This window comes from Tupaia chinensis, unplaced genomic scaffold (assembly GCF_000334495.1).
Source record: "Tupaia chinensis unplaced genomic scaffold, TupChi_1.0 Scaffold000596_2, whole genome shotgun sequence".
Lineage (NCBI taxonomy): Eukaryota > Metazoa > Chordata > Mammalia > Scandentia > Tupaiidae > Tupaia > Tupaia belangeri.
The window spans coordinates 178,940-206,373 of record NW_006160113.1 but is presented as its reverse complement, the minus strand read 5'-3'; the positions used below and the strand labels follow the sequence as shown (position 1 = coordinate 206,373).

The following is a 27,434-nucleotide window of genomic DNA, read 5'->3' as shown; positions in this document are numbered from 1 at the left end:
AGGAGGAGGAGGAAGAAGAAGAAGAAGAAGAAGAAGAAGAAGAAGAAGAAGAAGAAGAAACTCTCTATTTGTTGTCTACAGGAAATGCATCTCATGGATAAAGACATACATAGACTGAAAGTGAAGGGTTGAAAAAAAGTTTTTCATGCAAATGGGAAATGAAAAAGAGCTGGAGTTGTGATACTAATTTCTGAAAAAATAGGCTTTAAAACAAAAACTATTCGAAGAGACAAAGAAGGGCACTATATTGTAGTAAAAGGATCAATAGATCAAGAAGATATAATGCTAAAAATATCTATGCGGCTAACACAGGAGCACCCAAATATGGGAAGGAAAGACTATTAGATCTAAAAGAGGAGACTGACAGCAATACACTAATTGTTGGAGACTTCAACACTGCACTATCTCCTCTGGACAGATCATCTAGACAAAAAAATAGATAAAGAGATAAAAGATCTAAATGATACCATAAATCAAATGGACTTAACAGACATCTATAAAACTTCCCATCCAAAAATGAGATAATATTTTTCTCACCCCCACATGGAATCACATCATATGGCACAAAGCAAACCTCTAGATTCAAAGGCATAGAAACTATATCCAGCATCTTCTCTGACCATGATGGAATTAAACTTGAGTTTAAGTTCAGGAGAAATCCATAAAATACTCAAATACATGGAAACTAAATAACCTACTTCTGAATGACTCCACAACTACTGAAGAAATAAATACTGAAATCAAAAGATTCACGGAAGCCAATGACAATGAGGACGTGAGTTTCCATAATCTTTGGGACACTCCTAAAGCAGTCATAAGAAGGAAGTTCATAGCAATCAGTGCACATTAAGAGGAAGTAGAATGAAGGTAAATGGTTCACCTAACATTGTGCCTCAGAGAATTGGGAAAGTAACAGCAAAAACATAAAGAAAGCTCCAGGAGAAAGGAAATGATAAAGATATGGGCAGAAATAAATAAAATAGAAAATAAATGAACCAGAAAGAAAATAAGTGAAAGTAAAAACTGGTTCTTTGAAAAGATCAATAAATTTGATACACCACTAGCGAGAATCAATAAAAGAAGAGAGAAAGGAACCAGATGAATCAAATCTGCAATGAAGCAGGCAATATAACAACAGACAAAATAGAAATACTAACCATCATTAGAGGATAATATAAACATCTATATGCTAAGAAACAAGACAATCTGGATGAAATGGACAAATTTCTGGACACATATAATCTACCAAGATTGAGCCAAGAGGATATAGAAAGTCTGAATAAGCCTGTAACAAGCCAGGAGACTGAATCAGTAATAAATAAACTTCCAACAAAGAAAAGCCCTGGCCCTGATGGCTTCGTCTCTGAATTCTACAAAACTTTCAAAGAAGAGTTAACCCCACTCTGCTCAAGTTATTTCTAAAGATCCAAAAGGGTGAATCTCTCCCTAATTCACTCTATGAAGCCTCTATCACCCTTATCCTTAAATCAGGTAAGGACAGGACAAGGAAGGAAAACTATAGACCAATATCTCTGATGAATATAGACACAAAGATTCTCAACAAGATACTAGGAAATCATACCCAACGACTTATAAAAAAGATTATACATCATGATCAGGTAGGCTTTATTACAGGAATGCAAGGTTGGTTCAACATACGCAAAACCATAAATGTAAAACACCATATTAACAGGAAGAAAGATAGAAACCGTGCGGTCATATCAATTGATGCAGAAAAAGCATTCGATAAGATACAACATCGCTTCATGATCAAGACTTTCAGCAAAATCAGCATAGACACAATAAAAGCCATCTATGAAAAACCCATAGCGAACATCATCCTGAATGGAGAAGAGCTGAAAGCTTTCCCACTAAAAACGGGTACGAGACAAGGATGCCCACTTTCTCCACTCCTTTTCAGCATAGTACTGGAAGTCCTCGCCAATGCAATCAGAAAAGAGGAAAAACTTAAGGGCATCAAAATAGGAAGAGAAGAGGTGAAACTCTATTCACAGATGACATGATTTTATACATAGAAGACCCAATGGTCTCCATTAAAAATTTTCTGGAAGTAATACATGAATACTGTAAAGTTGCAGGATACAAAATCAATATACAGAAATCTGTAGCATTTACATATACAAACAACAGGCAGACGGAGATAGAACTGAAAAAATTTATTCCATTTACCATAGCCACAAAACGTGTAAGATACTTAGGAATAAATCTAACCAAAGAAGTGAAAGACCTCCACAAGGAAAACGATGAGAAGCTAAAAAAGAAATTGAAAATGACACAAAAAAAGTGGAAGGGCATCCATGTTCCTGGATTGGAAGAATTAATATAATCAAAATGGTAATTCTACCCAAATTAATCTACATATTTAATGCAATGCCAATCAAAGTACCAGACACATTCTCACAGATCTAGAAAAGACAATCATGCAGTTTGTCTGGAATCATAAAAGACCCCATATTGCCAAAGCAATTCTGCACAAGAAAACTGGAGTGGACAACATCTCACTCCCTGACCCAAAAATATACTACAAAGCTGTGATAATCAAAACAGCATGGTACTGGCACAGAAACAGACATGTGGATCAATGGAACAGAATAGAGTCCCCAGAAATAAATTCCCACACATACAGTCAACTGATTTTTGACAAGGGGTACCAGTCAATCCAGTGGGAAAAGGAAAACCTCTTCAGCAAATGGTGCTGCAAAAACTGGATTTTCACCTGAAGAAAGATGAATCTGAACCCCTACCTCCCACTTCTGACAAAAATCAAGTCAAGGTGGATCAAAGATCTAAATCTAAGACCTCAAACTATTAAACTGCTCCCAGAAAACACAGGGGAAACTCTGGGAGACATTGGGGTAGGGAAAACTCTCTTACGCTGCTGGTGGAAATGTAAATTAGTCAAGCCACTTTGTAGAACAATCTGCAGATTCCTCAAAAATGTACAAATAGAACTACCATATGATCCAGCAGTCCCACTCCTTGGTATCTACCGAAAGGACAGAAGAATTCTTAATCGGAAAAATGCTTGCACATAAATGTTTATTGCGGCACTATTCACAATTGCTAAGACATGGAACCAACCCAAATGCCCCAGAACAGATGAATGGACTGAAAAATTGTGGCACATATATTCTATGGAATAGTATTCAGCCTTAAAAAAAATAACAAAACTCTGGCTTTTGACAGGATGTAGAAGAACATGGAAGATTTACTGCTGAGTGAAGCAAGCCAGGAAATGAAGGAGAGACATTATATCTCCCCACTTAATATATTCTGAGTGTCCGCACCCTATGACTGAAACTGATTGACTAATGGATATACAAACACAATAAATGGGTGTAAATATCAGATATAGCATGTATGTAAGTGTAGGGCCTGAGAAAGGACATTTAGAAGAAAAAATAGGGAGGTAAAGCATTAATGGGACAAAAAAATATTTTATTATCTGTCGAAGATATTTTATAATTTAATCAACTGGACTAGGGAGAAATGTTCACATAATGAAATATTCACTTTGTAAGCTAAAAAGGGTAATTGAATGTATAAATAATGAAAAAAAAAACACAACTTACTGCCAAGTCTATCTTGTACAAAATCAAATTATTTCATGCCCTTTGCTTTTTTGGTTCACCATTCTAGATTCTTTCTTCCTTCCTTACTGAATTTGGAAAGCTCTAGTTAGAGCCAATACTTTACCTGAATTTCTATATATCATGGTAGAATTTAGGTAAGAGAATACTTAATCATCTAAATAGAAAAAGAGAAAAAAGGAAGAAAAATGGTATAACATCCCCAGGCTTTACTGGACAGGGTTTGGCGGGAGAATTATGTGTATGGATGATGGCCAGTGGGTGACATTGCATGGCGTTCTGAAGAGCTGTAGTAGTTTAGACAAATATTATTCTAGAGCCAAAGGCCTCAGACTTGAGAGGAAGTTTAACAACATGAAAGAGTAAGATTCACACTATGCACATACAATCATGGGCACATACACACAAACACACATACACATACATTTGTACACACACTTGTATACTGAGTTAAAAATATCAAAAATGAATAAATAAAATAATTTTTATAAATAATATCTTTAGAAAAGTGTTACATATTAAATATGCAAAATAAATACTAGCCTTAAAAAAGAAAGTGACAGGGAATAACTCTTGAAAATTAGAAATACTATCATTGATAAAACATATTGGAGGCACCAGATGGCATATTGTTTACGTTACTGGACTCCCACATTGCTGACTACAGTTCTAGTCCCAAAGGTCATGGCTTGAAACTCACACTAGCCCAAGATCCCAGGAGGAGATCTTGGAGAGCACACATGCCCTATGGCAGAAACCTCTACAAGAAAATAAACAAATACAAATAAAATGTTTGCAAAGACCTAGTGGGGAAAATTTACCAGAAAGAAAAGAAAATAGAAGAAACAACAACATAAGAAGATTGACATTTTAAAAATGAAAAAATTAACATGAAAAGACTCATGTATACTGATGAACATTCTTTAAGATGTGTGGAGCAAAATAATAATGGAGTCAATGTTGCCAAAGAAAAGTATTCTCATAACTAAAATGTATGGGCTACTGTATTCAAACCATATAAATAAATAAAATTAAAATATCTTTCCAATTCTGTATCCTTGAATACATTTTCTGTAAACTCTCAATAACATCAATATATATGGGAAAACAGGCCAAACTCTGGTAAATAATGCAAGACTTTGCCTTTGGGATTGGAAAGAGTTGGTTATTGGACCACACTTCTACCCTGTGGACTATCGATAATGATGTGCGTGAATTACATGAAGAAAACATTGACGTGAGTAAAGCTTAAGCTTATGTCACAGTTAAAGATCTAACTCTCATCTATGTTATATTGAATAATAGAAGACTGCAAATTTCCTTCCAAGATTTGAAACAAGAAAGCCCACTATCACAACTTTTATTCATTCTATTAGTGGAAGTCTAGCCAGAGAACTTAGATAAGAAAAGGTATAAAAGTTAACCCAATCTGAATAATATGAAACAATCTGAAATGGAAATTGTGAAAAAATTTCAGTTACAATAGCAGCAAAAAAGGGATAAAATACTTATAAGGAGGTAAAAAGCTAGTATACTGAAAATGACAAAATGTAGGTAAGAGCAGATAAAGAAGGTATGAATGCCTGAAAATGCATCCCATATTTATGGATTGGAAGACAACAATATTAAGATGTCAGTAATACCAAAGTGAATCAAAGATCTAAATCTTAGACTTCAAACTATAAGACTACTGGTGGAGGGGCCGGCAGGTGGTGTGGTGGTTAAGGGCACTGGACGCCCACATGGCTGATGGTGGTTTGAGTCTCAGACCTGGCAGTTTACTTTCTCACTTCCCACCCCCTCCCCCACTCTGTCCCTCTCTGGTCAAATTTAAATAAATAAATAAAGTTACATACAATAACTCTTAGAAAAAAAAAACTACTAGTGGAAAACACTGGGGAAACTCTGGGATTCATTCAGTAGGCGAAAACTTCTTAAATAAGACACACACACCCCAAAAAAAGCACTGGCAATAATCCATGAAATAAACAAATGAGATTGTATTATATAAAGAAGTTTCTGCACAGCAAAAGACACTGCAATTAGTGTGAATTGACAACCCTTGGAATGTGAGAATATTTTTGTAAACTATGCTTCAGATAGAGGACTGATAACCAGAATACACAGGGAACTCAAGCAGCTTAAGACAGGGAACCAACCCAAAAGTCCATGAACAGATAAATGCGTTGAAAAACTGTGTCATGGGGTCAGCAGATGACATAAAGGTAATGTAGCTGGACTCCCACATAGTCAACTGTGGTTCGAGTCCTGGACCTGGTGGCTTAAAACTCATGCTAAGCGATTGTGCATGTGTGCCCAAAATCCTGAGAGAAGAATGGAGGAGAAAGGATTGAAGCATGAGAAAGGATTGGAGCAAGAAAGGAATGAAGCAAGAAAGGATTGAAACACCCCCCTCTGGGGGGAGTGATTTCTCTCTTTTTCTCTCTCTGTTTCTCTCAGTCTCTCTGGCGAGCACACGTACCATATAGCAAAAGAAAAAAAAAAACTGTGGCACATATACTCTATGGAATGTTACTCGGTCATAAACACACACACGCACACAAACACACACAAGATTCTGGCATTTGATAGAAAGTGAATGAATATGGAAGATTTATTGCTGAGTGAAGCAAACCAGGCTATGAAAGAAGGACATTGTATGTCTCCACTTATATACCAACTCTCAGCAATCTGTCTGAAATTGAAAGATTAGAGGGTACAGAAGCACAGACGATGGTTACGGATACTGAAGACTGTGGGAAGAGAGGCGAGGGAAGTGGGACAGTATGAGGAAAAAATAAGGAGAAAAGTAGAAGGAAGAAATGTTGGGGACACAGATACGGATTATTATCTGTTGATGATATGTATATAGTATCCTCAAATGGATTCGTGTGAAGTGTAATCATTGTTGGGTAAATTCACTTTACAAATTAAGAGATGTATAGTGATTGAACGTATAAAATGAATTTTTTAAAAATAATTTAAAATATATCCATCATCAGCTCAAGATTCAATGTTATTCCTATCAAAATTCCAATGACTACCTTTTCTTTCGGAAATAGAAAACTCTATACTAAAATTCATATGGGATCTCAAAAAAATCTTGAATAGCAAAAGCAATCTTAAATAATTTGAAAAATATAGGAGACTCATGCCTCCTGAAAAACTAGTCATCAGACAGTGTGATAGTGACATAGAGCTGCCACAAAGAACCAGAGAAAATAGACAAGAAATCAGTTCTGGGATGCGAAGTAAAATTACTTTCTATAAGAGAGCCATATCTATTCAATGAGAAAGGAGCAGTCTTTCAACAACTGGAAAACTGAATATCCACATTAAAACAATTGAACTCCTATCTTTATACCATACAGAAAAAGTCAGTCAAGATGGATGAAAGACCTAAATGTAAGAGCTAAAACTACAAAAATACTGGGAGAAAGCCTGGGAAATCTTCATGGAAGCGAATTTGGCAGTGATTCCTTGGATATGAGACCCAAACACAAGCAGCATGAGAAAAGCGAAGTTGTATTTCACCAAATTAGAGCCTTTTGTGCATCAAAGTACACTATCAGGAAAGTGGAAAAGCAGGGTGGAATAATCGCTGCCATCACTTATGTGATAAGTGTTTATATATCCAGAATATATAAAACTACAACTTAACAAGAAAAACACTTAAATATGAAAAAATGATTAAAAAAGAATTTCCCAAAGAATGTATCCAAATTGATAAGCACATAAAAGATGTTCAGCATTAGTAATCATTAGGGAAATGCAATTCAAAACCACAATGAAATGCTGTTTGAAATTTATTAGGAAAAGCAAACAAAAAGTAGGAGTTAATGTCTGACAAGCATTAGGGGAAATTGCAGGCCTGTGTAGTGTTGCTGGTAGTTGTGAAAGGCACGACCACTGTAGGAAAAGTCTTGGTGGCTCTTCAAAAACTTAAGCATAGCCAGACGACGGCCCCGGGGGCTCACGCCCCGTTGTGCAGCTGCGCCACCGATCGGCCGGCCCCCTCCGGGGGCCCGCGGCTCGGGGCTCATGCCCCAGCGTTCAGCTGCCTCTCCAGGGCCAGCGTGTGGCCTTTGGACCAGCAAGCTGAAGCGGAAAACAAGGTCTGAGAACTTGCAACTTGAGAAGATGATGGTTACCTGCCCTGCATTGCCTCAGGGAAGAACAGGAACTACTCTACCATTCTTGAAGTGAAGGTACTTAATGAGAATAGGACAGTGTGGAATGGGGTAAGTGAAGAGAAGAGGATAGAGAAAGATAGCAAGTGAGCAATAGAGAGACAGGACGTCAGTGAGAAACAGATAGGGCTTAATAACTGTTGATGATGACATGTATAGAATTCTCAACTGGATTGGTCTGAGAAGTGTTTCATGACGGGCAAAGTATTTTTACAAGCAAAACGAGAAATAGCAATTGACTGTTTTATAAAAATAATTAGAATAATAAAGATAATGATTGGGGAAAACAGAAAAGATATGGAATGTTGAAGTGGGGAGATTAATGTCTCTGTACTGACTGACGTGCATGGCATTCCCTTTTGAAGAAACAATGTAATACACTGTAAAGTTATATGTAATCCAATGTAATATGAAGAAGATATGATGATAAAAAAAAACTTAAGCATAGAATTATTATGAGATGCAGCAAATTGCACTTCTGGGTTTGTACCCCAAAGAAATAAAAGCCGCCCACAGTGGCCACTGAGTGAAGCCGTGGCTGTGCAGGAAAGCTCCAGGTTCCCCAGCGTCTTCATGAACAGGCAGGTCTGGCCACGCCAGATGTCTGCCTCTGACCTCGGGACTAGTGGGGTGGGGAACACGTGGTGTGACTACCCTGTCAAAGGAGCTTGCATCTACGACTCTCTCTCATGAAGGAAATAAACTTAAGAAACAAAAAATAAAAGCGAACACTTAAACAGATGATTGCAAGATCACATTCACAGTGGCATTATTGACAATAGGGAAAAGGCAGAAACGACCTGAGTACCCACCCCCAGGCGAACCAGTGAACGCAATGTGGTGTGTACATGCAATGAAATCACAATCCATTTTAAAAAGGAAAGAAGATTGGCACTTGCTGCCATGTGAATGGACATTAAGGGGATCATGCATCGGGAAACGGGCCAGTCACTGAAAACCAGTAGCACATGAGTTTCGTTACAGGGATGCCTGGATAGTCTAATCCTTAGGGACAGACCCAGACCAGAGGTTGCCAAAGGCCAGAGGGAGCAGGAGGGAGCTGGGGAGTGAGTGTGCAATTTCAATCAGGGGTGGTGAGGTTAAGGAGGTGACGGTGCTGAGTTACACAGTGAAGTGGGTGTCCTTGACGCCACACCACTGTGCTCTTAAAAATGCATACGGCGGTACATTTTATCTAACATGTGCATACCCTACAGAAAATGCTAAAATATATTTTAAAAGAAAACAGAAATGATCACATACGTAGATTTCCAAATATATTTTAGGAAGTTTCTCCACAGGGTTCTGAGTTTTCAAGGACCTGTTATTATTTGGCCTCTGATAATCTTGAAGGAAAAGTTGAGAGAGCAAATAACTTCATAAATGCCATTTGAACCATAAAGAGACCAACATGTTGCACAGATGGTGAAGTCCATCATTTATATTAGTATTTTACTCGTTGTCAAGTAGAAAGTGTAATGCTTGCAGTTACTAGTGCAGAGAAATTTATGATCATGTCTGGTTTTGTAGTTTATATAGGGCTCCTTCTGGCAAACTTTACATGATATGGAGAATATTATCTTAATGTAAATATGAGATAAAGATCACAGGGCAAATATGGAAGATATACTACAGAGTTAAGCAATCCAAACTATGAAAGAGAGGCACTGTATGTCCCCATTCAATATATACTGAATGTCTGCATTCTATGGCAGAAAAGATTGGAAGATATAAAAGCATGAAGAGTGCTGGGCACTGTGGGTACTGGAGACAGTGGGGGAGGAGAACAGGAAATGGAGAGGGTGAGAGGGAGGGAATCAAGGGGAAGAATAAAGAAGCAAAACATTTACAGGACCCAAAATGGAAAGAATTCTGTTGATTATGATGTATATGGTGATGTCTTTGACTGGACCTATATGCAGTGTATCCATGATGGGTCAATTCATTTGGTGTGCTGTAATGATGTACAGTGAATAATGTGAAATAATAATAATAATAGATGGTTTTTAATTTAAAAAATAAAAAGGAGCAATATATCGTGCATGTGTTCCAGATTTCAACGTGTCTCCCATAATTGGCAACGCTGTCACTCTGTGACAGTCCACATTCTGCTGTTCTGATAGTCTAATGCCCTATCCTTGATGTGAGATTAACTAGAAATGCAACCCTGAGCCAGACACAGCAGCCAGCCTCAGCTGTTGCTCAACGGCAAGTGTGTTTACCAAAAAGAAACAGAGAGGGAGGGAGAGAGGGGGAGAGAGGGGGGGGGAAATCTCTCCCTATTGGGGGTGGTCCCACCACAATCCCTCCATTTTGCCCTCCCTCTGGGAGTCTGGGCAGGCATGTGTGTGCTCACAGACACACACGAGGTCCACTTTTCACATGTCCAAGATTTGAAACACATAGCCTCATGGCATTCAGCCACTTTAACCACATGGCACCAGTTGGCACCCATATAGCTATTTGACTAATGTGAAGATGATTTCTTTTCTTCTGAACCATAAATTTAAATAAATTATTTTTGCCCCTTTTATTCTAGCCATCTAATGAAATGGCTAGAAATAACTTATTTGGAGAGAGTTTTTGTTGTTGATTTTTTTCTTTGCTATAGGGTGCATGTGCTTACTGGATATACAGAGAGACAAACTGAAAAATCACCCCCCTGAGGGGAAGACCATGGTATAATACCTTCTCCATTATTCTCTTGGAATTTTGAGTGTGCACACACATGTGTCTGGCATGATTATCAAGCTGCTAGGTCTAGGACTCGTACTGTGGTCAGCCATATGGGAGTCCAGTGCCTTAACTGCAAAACCACTTGCTGCCCCCTGCTGCCTTTTTCAAATTCTAGTAAGAATCCTTTAATCTTTGCATCAGCATTAATGACATTATACACAGAAGAAAGCAGAAAAAAACTTGATTGTTTCATAATAAAAGAAACAATCCTTGAATCTGTACTGAGTCCTACGTAAAAAGGAGAGGATGCGTGAACATCTCTTGCATCATGTCCCTAGTATAGACGTGTCCCTTTGCTTGCAAAGGCATGTTCATAGAATCTTCTGTGTAAATAAAAGCGAAAACATACATATTGTGCACAATGAGCAAACTCCCCAAATATTAACCAAGTTTCACAAGAAATTATCAATTTATCTTATTTGTTGAAGTCAAAATGCATTGCTTCCCTGCCCACACATTTCGTTTCGGTGTAAGAGTAGAAAATTAGATAATGAGGGGCAGGCAGGAGGTGCTGTGGTTAAGGCACGGGACTCTCACATGGCCGACTGTGGCTCAAGTTCCGGACCTGGTGGCTTGCTTTCTCGCTTTCCTTTGCTCTCGCTCTCTGGTCAAATTAAGAAATAATAACAACAATAAACAAAATTTAATAAATAATTCTAGAAGATTCGGTATCGAAAAAGTATTTTAGCAATTCACATATTCAGAGGAGATACAGGTTTTTTCAAATACAGGCTAATTGTCATAAAGATGAGCAACTGATCAGAGTTCTGTCTTATGGTGTGGCCCAGTGACAGAGCTGGGAACAAAGCAGTGTGCTCTGGAGTCCACATTAAGACATTTATTAAAGCACAGATTTTATTCCCATTTGTTTTGAAATGAGGGTGGGCTTATTCTGCTTCATCATACCAGTTCACTGCAGATAGTCAGGGTAGGTTTGAACCTAGATCTTATTCTAGCTCTTACACTTAGGGAAAGGTGAACTCTGTAGGTAAATTTGAGTCTCTGAGACTACACTTTAAAAGTAGAACAGAAAGAGCCTGTCATCTCTGTCTGAGATGACACCTGCTAGACGCACAGGACACAGAAGGTAAAACAGCACACATGACACAGCACCAAGATTACCATCACTCATGGCAAAGCAAAACAAAGGAAAGAAAAAAATAACAGAACAACAAAAACTCAACCCGGGTCTAGAAAACGTCGGCCTCCGTGGCCCTCGCTGTGAGCATGGCCTGTGTCAGGGTGACTCAAGTTCGAGTTTCCCGTGGGCCCACAGAAGCGCGCTCCAGCGTGGGCGCCCCGAATTCCGCACTGGCCTCGTTCCCTTCATGCCGAGCCCGGCCGCTGTCCTCGCCTGCACCTCCGCCGACGCCCCTGTCCGTGTCGGACCCCTTGTCCAGGGACTCCACACAAATCTGTTTCTGAAACAAAGTTCCCCAAAACTCTCATCAGAGCTCATCCCCCATGTGGTCGTGGGAAACAGCTACAACTGGGACTAGTACCTTTCATTATCTCCGAGTGGGCGCAGACTTCGGCCGTAGGTGGAGCAGCGCTTCTGCAGGCACCGCGTGAGCAACGTCCCTGTTCTGAGTAGCTTCCCGGGTCCTCCGGGGGACACGTGTGTACCGCTCACTCGGCCCTACGCGTGGCGTTGTAGAGGCTCCACGGAGAGCAGCAGGCAGCACCTCCCGCCTGTTTCCCTGCGCAGGGAGTCTGCTTGCTGTGTTCACCTGGGACCATTCACGAGGCTCGGACAGCAGAGGGCGAGTCACTAATGACGCAGGTTGGCCTTAGGCCAGGGGGAGGCGTGAGTTCTGGCACTGCATTTAGCTGGTTTCAAGATGTGCCACAGTGTGAAAATAAATGAATATTTTTATTCAGATTACCCCAACATCATAGTCTCTAATATTTTAAGAAACACTATGTTACATGGCTATATTTTATGTCATTATTCAGTATATGCATAATAATGTTTATTTGTGTCGATTTCTTTCACAATTTTGCTTATATTGGCAAAAATTTAGTAGATTAAAATAGATTTACGTAAATTTCCTTTTTTTTTTTTTTTTAGAGATTTTTGCCCTAGGACACATGCACTTATCAGAGAAAGACAGTGAAAGAGAAAATGAGAAATCACCCCCCAGGGGGCACGGTCATGCTACCATCCCTTCTTCTCTATTCTCCCCCTGTGACATTGGGCACAAACACACGTTTCCGGCACGAGTTTCAAGCCACAGGGTTTGGGACTCGAACTAGGTTTGACCATGTGGAAGTTCATTGCCTTAACCACTACCCCATTTGCTTGCCCAGATTTAGGTAAATTTAATAAAAATGTTATACATATTTAAAACATCCTACCCACAAAAAGGAGTAATCTTTAATATGTTAACCCAATGATCACTGCTGCATCTTCTGGTACTCAAAATTAGACTAACAACAGATAGGCTTTATTTCTTTAAAACATGATTTGAGGGAACCAGCAGTTAGCATAATGGCTATGTCCCTGGACTCCCACGTAGTCGACTGCGGTTCACGTCCCAGACCTAGTGACTTAAAGCTCACTCTGGGCACGTGTGCGTGCGTGCCCAAGATCCCGAGAGGAGAATGGAGGAGAAGGGATTGTGGTGTGACCATCCCCTCTGGGGAGTGATTTCTCGCTTTCTGTCTCTATGTCTCTCTCTGTCTGTCTGGCAAGCGCACGCGCCCTATAGCGAAAACCTCTCCAAAACAAAACAAAATTTAAAAAAAAAAAAGGAAAAAATAAAAAAAACAACAATATGATTTGAGTGACCAGCAGTTAGTGTAATAGCTTTGTCACTGGACTTCCATGTAGTCAACTTCAGTTCAAGTCCCGGACCTGGTAGCTTAAACTCATGCCAGGCCCAGGTGCATGTGAGCCCAAGATCCCAAGAGGAGAATGGAGGAGGAGAGATTGCAGTGTGGCCATCCCCTTGGGGGGTGATTTCTCACTTTCTGTTTCTCTCTCTCTGTCTTTCTTGTGAGCACATGCACCCTATAGCAAAAACCTCTCCAAAATAAATAAATAAATCATGATTTCAAAGCTCTCCAGGTTACTAGACAATGTTTATCTCATTGGGACCAGCATGCTTAATCTTTTTTAAAAAAATTATTATTATTATTTATACATTAAATTGCTATACATCATTTAAATTGTAAAGAGACTTTACCCAGCATGATCTCGGATCAGCCCAGTTGAGAATACTGTGCACGTCATCATCAATACTCACCAACAGGTAGTAAACCATATCTACATGCTTAATATTAAAGAAAGGATGGAGACAAGTCTGGCACGTTATTATAACTGCTGAGCAATATAAACATTCTGAAGGTTCCAGCTAACATCCGTGAGTACAGGCCTGGTAACATCTCCCTGCCTCTCATTTCTGGGGCAGCCATCCTTTTCCTTCTCCTCAGTAGTATCGACTTGTTACACCCCGGAAATCAGGCAAAATGCTAACCTAGACCCAGGTTTATAAGTTGTAATTCTGTATTTATCTATATTCTTAGATATGTGAACAGTTTTTCCTAAAAAGAATGACAAAATGACAGGAATAAATCAGCACATACTTATAATAACATTGTGTTAATATATTAAATTTCCTATAGAAGACACAGCTCAATGTATTAATATAATAGAAACTTGGTATATGTTGCTTACTAGAAACATACTTCATGGTCAAAGGCATACACAGATTTAAAGGAAAGGGCTGGAAAAATGTTATTTCATGAAAACAGAAATAAAGAAAAAAAATACTGCTAGATCTAAAGAGTGATAAAAACTGCAGCATACAACACACTAATTGTAGGGATTTCACCCATTGTAACTACTGGACAGGTCATCTAGACAAAAAATAAAGACACATAGGAACTAATTGATACCATAATCCAAATAGACCTGACAGACACATATACTGCATTTCATTCAGCAATTAGAAAATACTGTTTTTCTCATGGAATCATTCCAAATATTGACAAAAGATTGATATGGTGGGAAAAAAAGCCACCAAATTTAAAAAGTATAGAAACCGTATATATCATATTTTCAGATCAAAATAAAATTAAACTTGAAATCGACCACAGAAAGAGCCTTGAACATACACAAAAACATGGAACCTAAACATATTACTCGTCAATGACTTCTAAACTACTAAAGAAATTAAGACTGAAATTAAATGATATATAGAAACCAAGCATAATGAACACAACACTCTCCATAACCTTTGAGAAACATTGAATGCCATCATAAGAGGGAAATACATAGCAATTAGTGCTCGCAAGAAAAAAAATAGTAGGCAGCAAATAAATAACTCATCATCACATCTCAAGGAACTTGAAAAGCAACAACAATAAAAATCCATAAATAAAAGAAGAAATAGTAGAGATTAAAGCTGAAATAAGCAAAAAAGAGAATGAAAATTATTATTACTTTTAAAAGAATTCTTTTTATTTAACTTTATTGTTGTATTTTAGCTTGACCAGAGAGGAATAAAGTGAGAGAGAGAGAGAGTTGAGAAAGCAAGCTGCCAGGTCCAGGACTCTAACAGAAGTTGGCCATGTGAGAGTCCAGTGCCCTTAACCACACGCCACCTGCCTGCCCTGAAAGAATTATTTTTTAAAAAATGAAAATGAAACAAAAGCTGGTTATTTGAGAGGATAAGAAATTTAAAAACTATTAACTCAATTAATTTGAGAAAAAAGAGGAAAAAACCAGATCGATAAAATCAGTAACCCACCTGGTAATATTACAACTGCTATATCAGAAAAAGAAAAAATTATAGGACAATACTACAAGTGACCATATGCTAACAAACTATAGCACTGAGGTGAGATGGACAAATTTCTGGACAGGCACAAGTTACCTAGGCTGGACCAGGATGTAATAGAAAGCCTGAATAAACAATAAAATCGACAGTAATAAATAGTCTCCCAGTTAAGAAAAGCCCAAGTCCTTATAACTTTACTTCTGAATTATACAATAATTTTAAAGAAGAGCTAACCCAAATTCTCCTCAAAGTCTTTCTAAAGGTCCAATAAGAAAGAACTCTCCCAATCTCATTTATGAAGCTCCCATCAACATGATACCAAAAGCAGACAAAGGTAACAAAAAAAGAAAGAAAGAGAAAATGACAGACCAATATCTCTGATGAATATTGAGACAAAAATCCTCAACAAGATACTACTAAACCAAATCCAGCATCAATTTAAGAAGATCATACATCTCAACCAGGTAGGTTTTATCCAAAGAATGCAAGGATAGGTCAACATGCAAAACAATAAATGTAATACATCACACTTACAGAAGAAAAGATAGAAACTATCTGATCATACAATAGATGAAGAAAAAGCATTTGATAAAATGCAGCACTTCCTAATCAAGACTCCCAGCAAAATAGGTACAGGAGAGACATTTCTCAACACATTTAAAACCATATATGGCAGACCCACTACCAATATCACCCTGAATGGAGAAAAGCTGAATCCCTTTCTACTAAAAACTTGAATGAGACAGGCTGCCTGCTTTCTTTACTCCTTTTCGACAATAGTCCTGGAACTTCTAACCGATGCAATCAGACAAGAGAGCAAAATATAAGGCATTTGGCTAGGAAAAAAGAAGTTAAACTGTCCCTTTTCACAGATGATATGAGTATATAAATAGCAAATCCATAGGAATCCATGGGAAAACTCCTAGAAGTGATAAATGAACTCAGTAAAGTATGAGGTACAAAAATCACTATACAAAAATCTATAGTATTTTTATACATCAGCAATGAACAGATTGAGACAGAATTGAAGAAAGAAATTCCATTTTCAATAGTCACAAGACAAATAAGATACCTAGACATAAACTTAATCAAAGAAGTGAAAGACCTCTACAAAAACTACTATAAAAAACTGAAAAAATAAATTGAATGTGATTTTAAGAAACAAAGAAAAGATATCTGTCATTGGAAAGGAAGAATCAATGTAATTGAAATGGCAGTTTTACACAATTAATTCACATATTCAATGTTATTACAATCCTATTGCTGGTGACATTTTTAAAAAATCAAAATTTGTTTGAAATCACAAAAGACCCTGTATTACTAAGGTAATACTGTACAAAAAGAATAAAGTAGGAGGAATATCTCTACCTAACTTCAAATAATGTTACAAAGTAGTGGTAGTCAAAACAGCATGGTACTGGCACAAAAATAGACACATAAGTCAATGGAACAGAATAGAGAATCGAGAAATCACCTCAGAATATAAGGCCAACTGATCTTTGAGTAAGGGCACAAGACAATGCAGTGGAGAAAAGAAAAGTGTGTAGGTGATTGGTGCTGGAGGAACTGGGTATCCACCTGCAGAAAAACTATGCTGGACTGCTATCTCCCACCACAAACAATAATCAACTCAATATGGATCAAACTATGTTACTAGGACTATGTAACTACTAATAGAAAACTTAAGAAAACTCTGGGACGACCTTGAAGTAGGCAAAACTTTCTTAAATAAGACTCCTAAAATACAGGCAGTAATTCCCAAAAGTAGACTGGAGAAATTATACCAAGCTAAAAGGCTTCTGCACAGCAAAGGAAACAACAACTGGAGTGAAGAGACAACTGTCAGAATAAGAGGCACTTTCAAATTATGCCTCAGACAAGGGATTGATAACCAGAATATGTAGGGAACTCAAGAATCACACCTATTGTTTTTTTTAAATAATCCAATTTAAAAATGGGCAAAAGAGCTGAATAGACACCTCTGTAAGAAAGGTATATGGGAATGTAAATTGGTCCAGCAACTGTGGAGAACAATATGGAGGTTCCTCAAGGATCTACAAATAGAACTAAAATATGATCCAGCAATTTCACGCTTGGATATCTACCCAAAGGAGAGGAGAATACTCAGTAAGAAAAGTGCTTGCACATTCATGTTTATTGTGGCATTATTCACGATTGTTAAGAAATAGAAACAATCCAAATGTCCAAGAACAAATAAATGGATTGAAAAGCTCTATGGAGTACTACTCAGCAATAACAAAGCAATAAGATCCTGGCATTTGACAGAAAATAAAGGAATATGGAAGATTTACTGCTGAATGAAGCAAGTCAGGCTAGGAAAGAAAGACATCTCCATTTAACACATACTGACTGTCTGATGCACTCTGTGGCAGAAATGGAAAGACTAGAGGATAGAGAAGCATGGAAAATGGTTAGGGATAATGAAGACATTGTGGGAAAGGGTTGGAGAAGGGGATAGTGTGAGGAAAGAAATTAAAGAGAAAAATAAAGAGGCAAGACATTTATGGGAAACAGAATTGGATTATTATCTGTGGATGATAATGTGTATACTATACTCAACTGGACTGCTATGAAGTGTATTCATCTTTGGTAAATTCAATTTGCAAGCTAAGTAATTGAATGTATAACGTAAATTTAAATTAATTTTTAAAATATGCAATGGCCAAAAAGCATATGAAAAAAAATTCACTCTCTCTAATCATAAGGGAGATACAAATGAAAATCATGATGAAATACCATTTAACCCTAGTATGAATGACTATGATAAAGGAAAGAAAAAGAAAGAAAGAAAGAAAGAAAGAAAGAAAGAAAGAAAGAAAGAAAGAAAGAAAGAAAGAAAGAAAGAGAGAGAAAGAAAGAAGGAAAGAAAGAAAGGTAACAAGTGATGACGATGCTGTGTTGAAAATGGAATCTTCTTAAAATGGTGGTAGGACAGTGGGAAGCAATATGGAGTTTTCTCAGAACACTGCAAGTAGAACTACCTTGTGACCCAGTAATCCCAAAGGAGAGAAAATCACTTATTGGAAAGACACTTGTACATCAATGTTTATTATAGTAGTATTCATAATTGTTCATAATGGAATCAGCCTAAATCCTCAAGATCTGATGACTGGATTGAAAATCTGTGCCACATATGTATCAGGGAATACCATTCAACCACTATATGCTAATATGTCCTGTTGATACTGTAATATTATTGATATAATAATATATATTTGAATAAAATGATTCAAATGGATGAATATGGAGACTTAATGTTAAGTGAAATGAACCAAACTTTGAAAGACACACACTCTATATCCCACTCAATCTGTACTAAATGTCTGCACTCTGTGACAGAGACAGAATTATCCAAAGATATGGTAGTAGAGAGAATAACTGTAAATACTAGCGACTGTAAGGAAGACAGGAGAGGCAAAGGAAGTATACAATATTAAACAAAAGAATGTAAAGTTCTCTATAGAAAAATTTATTTATGGTATTATCCTTCATTTGATTGTCATGTAATAAATACATATTTTATAACCATATGGTGTATTATAAAAATGTAAAGTGATGAAATGTAAAACAGAAAAAGAGAAATTCATTTGTCTAGTTTTGTACTTCACAAGTATAAGAAAGTGTTTTGCTATAGCATCATTTAATGTAGACACAATCACCAATAATTCCTTGTGGAAACACTAGTAGTGAGCTTCCCTCACCCTCATAAGTGATTTCTGGGCTTCTTTAAGTTCTTAGTTGTCTAATTTAGAAAGTGAAGGCATTTCAATGAACATTATCTAATTTCTCTGAAGCTCTCAAATCATGTTCTTAAGGAATGAAATGCATATGCCTTTCTTCTAATTCTAGGTACCAAACGAATGGCACAGGGTTGACTTACACTAAATTTAGAAATGAGTTAATCTCCAAAGACTAAAGTTAAATGGGATGACCAAAGTGTTGGCCCCCATAGACTTGGACATTGGGGATCAGTTTGCAGAGAAACAGGAATAGCTAAGACTTGATGATGTAGGTTCTGATTATAAAGCATAGCAACTCATCCTGTCTTCCAAAGTAGCACAGGAGGGAATTTTTATGATTATCATCTTAAGATTCCAGTGGGCCAAGGTAATAAGATAAGAAATGTTTTAACAAAGCAATAGATAGCAAAGAGATCAATACTACACAACAGAGGATGAAGTCTTTTTCTGATTTGAAAGTAAACAGGCTCAGTAGTGGGAGGAGAAGTGAGGGTCCAGTGCTCCAAACAGTCCTCAGAATTTTTTTTCTCATGAATTTTTGCAGATAAAGTAGGCATTGTCATGTCAGAAAGAACATTTTGCATAGAAGCAAGACCTATGGTCAGTGACATGACCTCTCAGCACAGGCTGGCAGAGCATGTGAGCACAGTGGGTGCTTAGATGTTTTAGGTACTTCACTGGACGGTGAGCAGGTACCGGTGTCCCTGTAGAGCTACGTCCTTCCCAGACCCAAGACCAAGGACATCAGACAAGGTGAGTCAAAGTGATGTTATTTATTTCTTTCTTTAATTCCATTTGAATTATTATTTTTTTTTCAATTTCACCAGAGGGAGAAGACAGAGAAAGGGAAACAATAAAGCAAACCAGCAAGTCTGGCACCTGAACCCTGGTCGGCCATGTGGGAATCCAGCATCCCCAATCACAGTGATGTTATTGCACTGAATTGAACCAGGGTAACTCCAGTCAAGGGGGTATATTTGGAGATGTGGTTTTCCTGAAGGCCATTCCAAAACAAGTTGGAAAAGACAAGAGGAGACTTAAAATGTCAAGGAAGGACTGTGAATGTGGTAGAAATCTACAACGTGCTATTCTCAGGTAGTGTGACCAAAATTGAGGCATGTGATTCATCTGAGCTGAGACCCTTGTGGTCAGGTTGTAGAATGGACAGGAGATCCTCCCATCATGAAGATGTGCCCTGGGCAGAACACGCACACTTCCCTCCTCAGAGCTGTCCTAGGAAGTGGTTGGGGCTGGGGGAGCTTATTGGTCTTGGGCTATCATCTCTAAGACTTTTTGGAAACATAGTTTGTTTCTTTAAATGGAAACATAAACTTTTCTTCCTTCCTGACCACTCTGGAATTGGAAAATACTTGGGAATATTCTTATTTTGTGGCAGAAGGGTTATTTGAATAAGTTCAATAATGCTTGTTGCATTGATCCAGAAATTGGAAATACATTATTGGACAAGGTTTGACTGGAACATCATACCTGAAGATTAATCAGAAAACTATGGAACTAAGGTGGATCTCAAGTAAGCCAACAGAAGCTCTTAGAAAGATGGCCTGGTACCATAAATAGTTCTGTCTGGCAGAGAGGATTAGAGAAGATATATAAAAAAATTTATAACATAAAATAACCTGGACTTTTCCAGTCCAGCATAGTAATCAGTAGAGATTGCAAAAGAGCAACCATACCAGAGGATTATTTTGAGAAAGACTTTGAAGGAAGAAAAAGAGACTGAATTTTGCTAGCAGATGGTATATCACAGAATACTTGGACAAGGCTGAATTGAGAAGGTTTATGTGTGACTAGTGTGCTGGGCTTTTCAACAATTTGAGTAGTTAGCATGTAAATATTTTCTCAAAAATATTTAAAACCACGCTGTTTCTGTTATTATGGAGTCACAAACAAAATTATAAAAAATATTTTGACTGTTATTGTTAAAATTCAGTATTTTAAAATTTTGAAAGTTATTTATTAACTGTCAATGGGAAATCTTCATTTCTCTGTTTACCCCAAAATGGCTAGTTCTCAGGAGCCGTGAAGATGTCTCTTCAAGAAGGCCTGTTCCCTTTTGCCTCCCCTGGGTTGGGAGGGGGAGAAGGAATTATTAACAATATAAAGGGATAGGAGGGGCCAGAAAGCCTTGAAAATGCCTCACCTTAAAAAATTCTAAAAAGCAAAAATTTAAAAAAACAGAGAAGACAGAGACAGAGACAGAAGTAGAGAGAGACAAAGACAGATACAGAGACAGGAGGCCTGAAAGGGGTCTTCCTACCATGTGAGTTTTGTGTGCTGGAGGCCGAATTATCAGTGGGAAATCAAGAACTATGGAGTATGAGCTAAAAGTTTTTGATATTATAAAGTAAACGTTTGTGAAAAAATGTAAAAACAAATTAATTAATTAATTAAATTAATAACTAAAGTTAAATAAAATAATTCTTTAAAAATGAAACATAAAACTTGTAAAATAAATTCAAGAACCTGTGCTGGTTGCACTTAGATAGGTTAGGTTCTTCAAATTTAGGGTTCTCTTTGACACATTTTTAATTCTATAGATTTCAGCAATATGTCTCTTAGGATGACCAGGGAAGACACTACTCTTAGACCCACATTGTTATCGGAACAGTATTTTCTAAGTTTTATTACAATTGAGAGGGTGGTGTTTTTCATAAATTTGGTGCATCTTAAAAGTACTTTACCTACTAAAGAAAGTTGATGGAAATCACTGGAAATAACCCCAATGCTCTAACTCCAATCTCCGAAACCCTAAACATTTCAGGTCCCAGATTTGCAGAATTGAGATTGTACTTTTTCCCCATCATGTACCTACATGCCATTTCAACTTAGAAAATTAAATACAACATTTGTAATGACTACCATCAAACATTCTTTCTGATACTCTGAGCTTTGGTCCATGCAGCAGAGAGCTGAAAGGCAAACATGTATCTCCCTTGCAAATGACAGGCCCTGTCATCTGTGAACTTAGAGCTGCCTGTTAGTTTAGGCCAATAGTGAGGCCTGGAAGAACACCTCCTAGGAGGGCTGCTGGTACCTTTCTTCCCTTGAATTTGAATCTGAGTAAACAAAAATGAATGCATGCTGTGAGGCTCTTCTCCTACCAAGATATTTACACTAAAGAGTGATTTCTGAACATACATGGCCATGTTCTCTTAGCTTTAACACTGACATGACTGGTTCATTTCACCGGGGAGGTATTTTGAGAGCCTCCATGCTGTAGTCTCTGTGTGGGGCATAGAGACAGGAGGACTAGCCAGTACCATCCCATCCCAAATGGGTGACCAGATACCTGATGTGCCAGGCTTGTTGGGTCCCAGATGCATTGGTTTCTTAGGAAATGAGAATAATCCCTCGTGGTTTTGAACCCCTCAACTAGTCTCCTCGCTGCACTCCTCCATGAGACCCTCAGCTGCAGCATCCATGTGAGTTCCTGAACACAGCTAGGATCACATAACAGTCCCCTGCTTCTCATGTCACCCAGGACAAAAGCCACGGCATTGTTTTCTACACAAGTGCCCTTCACGCCCTATACTCAGAACACTCTTCTCACCCCCACTGCCTGGTCACTTAGGTGGGCTTTGCCTGCAGCCCTCCTCTCTGGGGCTCTCTGAGTAGAGCATCTTCCCCAGACTTGCTCAGGTGTGACCTGCGTGCAGGCGGTTTTCTGAGTGCTCAGACTCAACTCTATCCCGTACCTCACTGCGTGCCCCTTGGTATTCTCCTCAGTACGCTGCATTGACCGTGTGGGAGTTTATTGTCCATTTGTGGCTTTCCCACTAGACTGTAAGTACAGATTGCCGAATGTCAGTGCTCTAGTGAACAGATCATGTCTGCACCTAGCAGCATTGCTGTGAAACAAAACTTCTGGATCCTTTCTGAGGGAATGAGTGTACCATAATGCTGGCAAGCAAGCCAGTCTGTGACCCTGTCTCTCGTCCCCTACAAAATTACACAGTACAACTTCTTACTGTTGTCAACAAAACAGTTATGAAAATTAGACAATTAGCTATGAAAATATTTGCCAGTTAGACAGCCAGAAAAATGCATTCCTATTTTCCACATCATACTCTTTTTCAGAATTCTTTTTTTCCATTTTTTATTTCATTTTCTTTTATACATTCAATTACACTATTTAGCTTACAAAATGAATATTTCGACAAGTGAACATTCCTCCCTAGTTCAGTTGATGAAACTAAAATATATCAGAATTATATTCATAAAGTTATATGAAGTAACAGTTGATTTTTAATGAATTATGAATTATTGCAGGAACTGTTAAATGCTGTTTTTTTACTATTGAAATATCAATAACCCTGGACCAGCTGATGGCATAATTATCATGTTGCTGGATTCCCACCATGTTCAACCACAGTTCCAGTCTGGGCCTGGAAGCTTGAATCTGATGGGCACACGCGCATGTGTGCCCAAAATATCGAAAGGAGAGGGACCAGCAGTTAGCGTAAGGGCTATTTCACTGAACTCCCACGTATCCAACCGTGGTTCAAGTCCTGGACCTGGTGGCTTAAACTCACACTGGGCACATGTGCGTGCATGCCCAAAATCCTGAGAGGAAAATGGAGGAGAAGGGATTGCAGCATGGCCATCACCCCTGGGGGGTGATTTCTCACTTTTTGTCACTCTGTCTCTCTCTGCCTTTCTGGCGAGTGCATGCACCGTATAGCAAAAACATAAAATAAAATAAAATAAAATAAAAAACCTCTCCAAAGGAGAAAAAAAAATGTTGAGAGAAAAATGCAAGAGAAGGAATCGTGATGTGGTCATCTCCCTGAGAGGTGATTTCTCACTTTTTGTTTCTCTATCTCTCTCTCTGGAGAGTGCATGCATCCTATAGCGAAAGTATTTTTAAAAAAATTCAGTAACCCAAGATGGCTAACAAATATACCAGAATGTGGAAGCACATCTCCTGAGACAGAAGAGTACACACGTGTGGGGAATCTTACACTGAGACCAAGCGAAGGAAGGAGACAGACACCGAAATGTAAGGAATGTCAGTCACATTCTGTGCACCTCTGGGGACGGCGTGGGACAAACAAGCAGATTTCTAGTATCAGAGTCACGTAAAAGGGGATGGGAGGCTACAAAGAGCTCAGTAAGAAATAAAAATTCCCAAGGACAGACCTGGGTGTGAAAAGCTACAAAACAACTCTCCAGAAAGGGAAATTGATTGTCTTGGTTATTTTTCTTCATCAATTTACTTATTCTAAATTTTTAAAAAGTAATTTTCTTGTTTTATTTAGTTAATTACTTATCAAGAAAATAAATATGAAGTTATGTAAGTCAAGGATGTCCTGGTGTGCACAGCTGGTTATCATTTTGCAGCTGTGTGACTCCACTGCTGTGTAGGTTATGATATAAACCAAGGAAAACGAGATAAACACCCTCTCTAGTTTTCTATGCTTTGACCTGAGCTATCTGAGTTGAATGACGTATGGTAAAACACAGTAAGGAATTTTCTAAACAATGACCAAATTATGAATATTGAAATGACTAGAAATTAGAAACAGCCATACAGTTTCAAAATCTGATTCCATCACTAACCATATTTGAGAAAACTGTTCTTCACAACTGTGTATATTACTTTTATATTTGAAAAATTAAAACAATTCTTTTATTTACAAAATTGTATTTTGGACAGATTATAATAAATAAAATAATGTGAAGAAGAGTTCACACAATATATAGCATCTCAAAGTTTGTTATATAAAGAGAGAAAAATATATATATATACCTTGCATGTATATACATATATATGCACACATATATACATATGTACATATGTATATGTCTGTGTGTGTGTAGTTTCCATACTCCTGTTACATTCTCATTATCATAATAGCTATTTCAGACACATATGAAGCAGAAAGAAAAAAGTGTAAAATATGAAATTAACCATGCATAAGTTACTTCGCAATGTGTAACAACAGTAAGAAATCTGTACCTGAAAATATATGCATTGAATTTCAAGTTCTGTATGGCTTCAGAAAATCCAATCAAAATTATGGAAAATGGATTATTAAAATTTTTAACTAGGTTGGCTCTTATAGGACATGTGACACTTTTACAGGTCAAGGACAGATTTCGGATGGTGGACACATTTTTAGTGAAGACAACAGAATGCCTAAAAAAGAAGAGAGAGAATTTAAAGAAGAGAATCAGGGCTCAGCTGGCTCTAGTTGTGCCAGGTGGGGAGGGATAACGAAAAATAAAAATATGGAAGAGGGCTAAATAATAATGAAAACTTCTGATTCAAGCATGCAGAGAGCTTCTGAGTCACACATACCTGTTTGTTTATTTGTTTGTTTATTTGTTTCCCATATGGTGCATATGCATGCTGGAGAGAGAGAGAGAGGAAAACAGATGTCACTCTCAAGGGATATAAGGCCATGCTGCAATTCCTTCTCCTTCACTCTCCTCCTGAGATTTTGGGCATGTGCAAAGCTGGCATGATTCTCGAGCTAGTGGGTCCAGAAATAAAACTACAGTAGGCCACGTGGGATCCAGTGCTTTAACCACCATGCTGCCTGTTGGCCCAGGCCTGTTTTTGGTAAATGTTCTGTGTCAAATTGGAACACTGGGAGTGGAGGGATTCCCGCCTTCTTCATTTTCTGTGACTGGTGCATCACTCGTGAGTCAGCCAGGAGCTACTGAAGAAGAGATGCTTTAATTTTCTCAGCTTTTCTGGCTATGAGGCTAGAAAAAGATGAGCAGATATGGAACAATTTCTATAGTACTACAGCACAGCAGAGGGACCACAATATATGACAACCCAATATTTGTTTCAAAATAGCTAGAAGAGAGGATTCTGAATGTTCAAAAGTAATGGTGAAGTTTGAGATGGTGGATCTGTTTATTGCTCTGATTTGATAATTACACATTGTATTTATGTATTAAAAATTACACTGGACCCAAAATATGTACAACTCTTACATGTCAATTAAATATTATAATAATAAAAGTAGGACTTACTGAAATGTTTCTAAGAGATAATCATAATTGAAGCATTCAATTCAGCTGCTGAAATTGATTCAGCAAAAGCCACACTGTTTGAGAAAAATCAATTTATTTAAAACAAACAGTAAAGTCATCACCTTTTTATTCTCCTGTTTGGTTTATTTCATGCTTGGAGAATTGTTTCTCTTTTTATTTTTATTTCAAGGAAGTCAAAGCCTTAAGTTTTCATGGAGGCATGGAATCAGAGTTCAGATGATTTCATTTTGTTGGGGTTGTTTCCACAAACTCGAACTGGCCTACTCTTCTTGTTGCTCATTGTCCTCGTGTTTCTCCTGGCCTCTGTGGGTAACTCAGCAATGATTCACCTCATACGTGTGGATCCTCGTCTCCACACACCGATGTACTTTCTGCTCAGCCAGCTCTCCCTCATGGACCTGATGTGTATCTCCACTACTGTCCCCAAGATGGCATTCAACTTCCTCTCTGGACAGAAAGCCATCTCCTTCCTGGGATGCGGTGTGCAAAGCTTCTTTTTTCTGACAATGGCAGGTTCTGAAGATTTACTCCTGGCTTCCATGGCCTATGACCGCTATGTGGCCATCTGCCATCCCCTCCATTATTCCATCCGCATGAGTAAATGGATGTGTGTAAAGATGATTGTTGGATCTTGGATACTCGGCTCCATCAACTCCTTGGCACACACTGCCTATGCCCTCCATATTCCGTACTGCAGGTCTAGAGCCATCAATCATTTCTTCTGTGATGTCCCAGCCATGTTGCCTCTTGCTTGCATGGACACTTGGGTCTATGAGTACATGGTGTTTGTGAGCACAAGTCTATTTCTCCTCCTTCCTTTCATTGGCATCACTGCTTCCTACGGCCGAGTGCTTTTCGCTGTCTACCATATGCAGTCAAAGGAAGGGAGAAAGAAGGCCTTCACCACCTGTTCAGCACATTTAACTGTCGTGACCTTTTACTGTGCACCTTTTGCGTACACCTACCTTAGGCCCAGGCATCTCCGCTCGCCTGCAGAAGATAAGATTCTGGCAGTGTTTTACACCATCCTCACCCCCATGCTCAATCCCATTATCTACAGCCTGAGGAATAAGGAGGTCCTGGGGGCAATGACGAGAGTGTTTGGGATATTCTCTTTAATGAGAAAATAATCATGGTAATCTTTACTGCTGTTCTTTGTTTACTCTTTGCATGTTGATCACAACACTCTAGAGTGAAGCTTGACAATGGAAATTCAATGTCAGTCGCATAAGTAATTTTAATTATTATAATAAATGTGAAGATATTTATTTAATTGAAAACAATATTATAATCAATATTAATATCAATTGTATTGATCACTAT

The 27,434-nt window shown here is 38.1% G+C and overlaps 2 protein-coding genes across 2 annotated transcripts in view; one reads left to right on the top strand and one right to left on the bottom strand.

Annotated features, from left to right (window-relative positions):
• The window catches only part of LOC102473204 (olfactory receptor 2L8), a 16,698-nt gene extending 4,472 nt beyond the window's left edge, over nucleotides 1-12,226 (bottom strand). Inside the window, exon 1 of the mRNA XM_006158410.2 lies at nucleotides 12,040-12,226. The gene's annotated coding sequence lies outside the window, so the exon portion shown is untranslated. The remainder of the gene's footprint in view (nucleotides 1-12,039) is intronic.
• Nucleotides 12,227-26,302: 14,076 nt separating this feature from the next.
• LOC102472768 (olfactory receptor 2L13) lies at nucleotides 26,303-27,241 on the top strand. Its single transcript, XM_006158409.1, has one exon. The coding sequence runs from the start codon at nucleotides 26,303-26,305 to the stop codon at nucleotides 27,239-27,241; it is 939 nt and encodes a 312-aa protein (XP_006158471.1).
• The last annotated feature ends 193 nt before the right edge of the window (nucleotides 27,242-27,434 follow it).

Excerpts from the sequence above, each read along its gene's own strand:
- LOC102472768 (XM_006158409.1), top strand. The coding sequence starts at position 26,303 with ATGGAGGCATGGAATCAGAGTTCAGATGATTTCATTTTGTTGGGGTTG.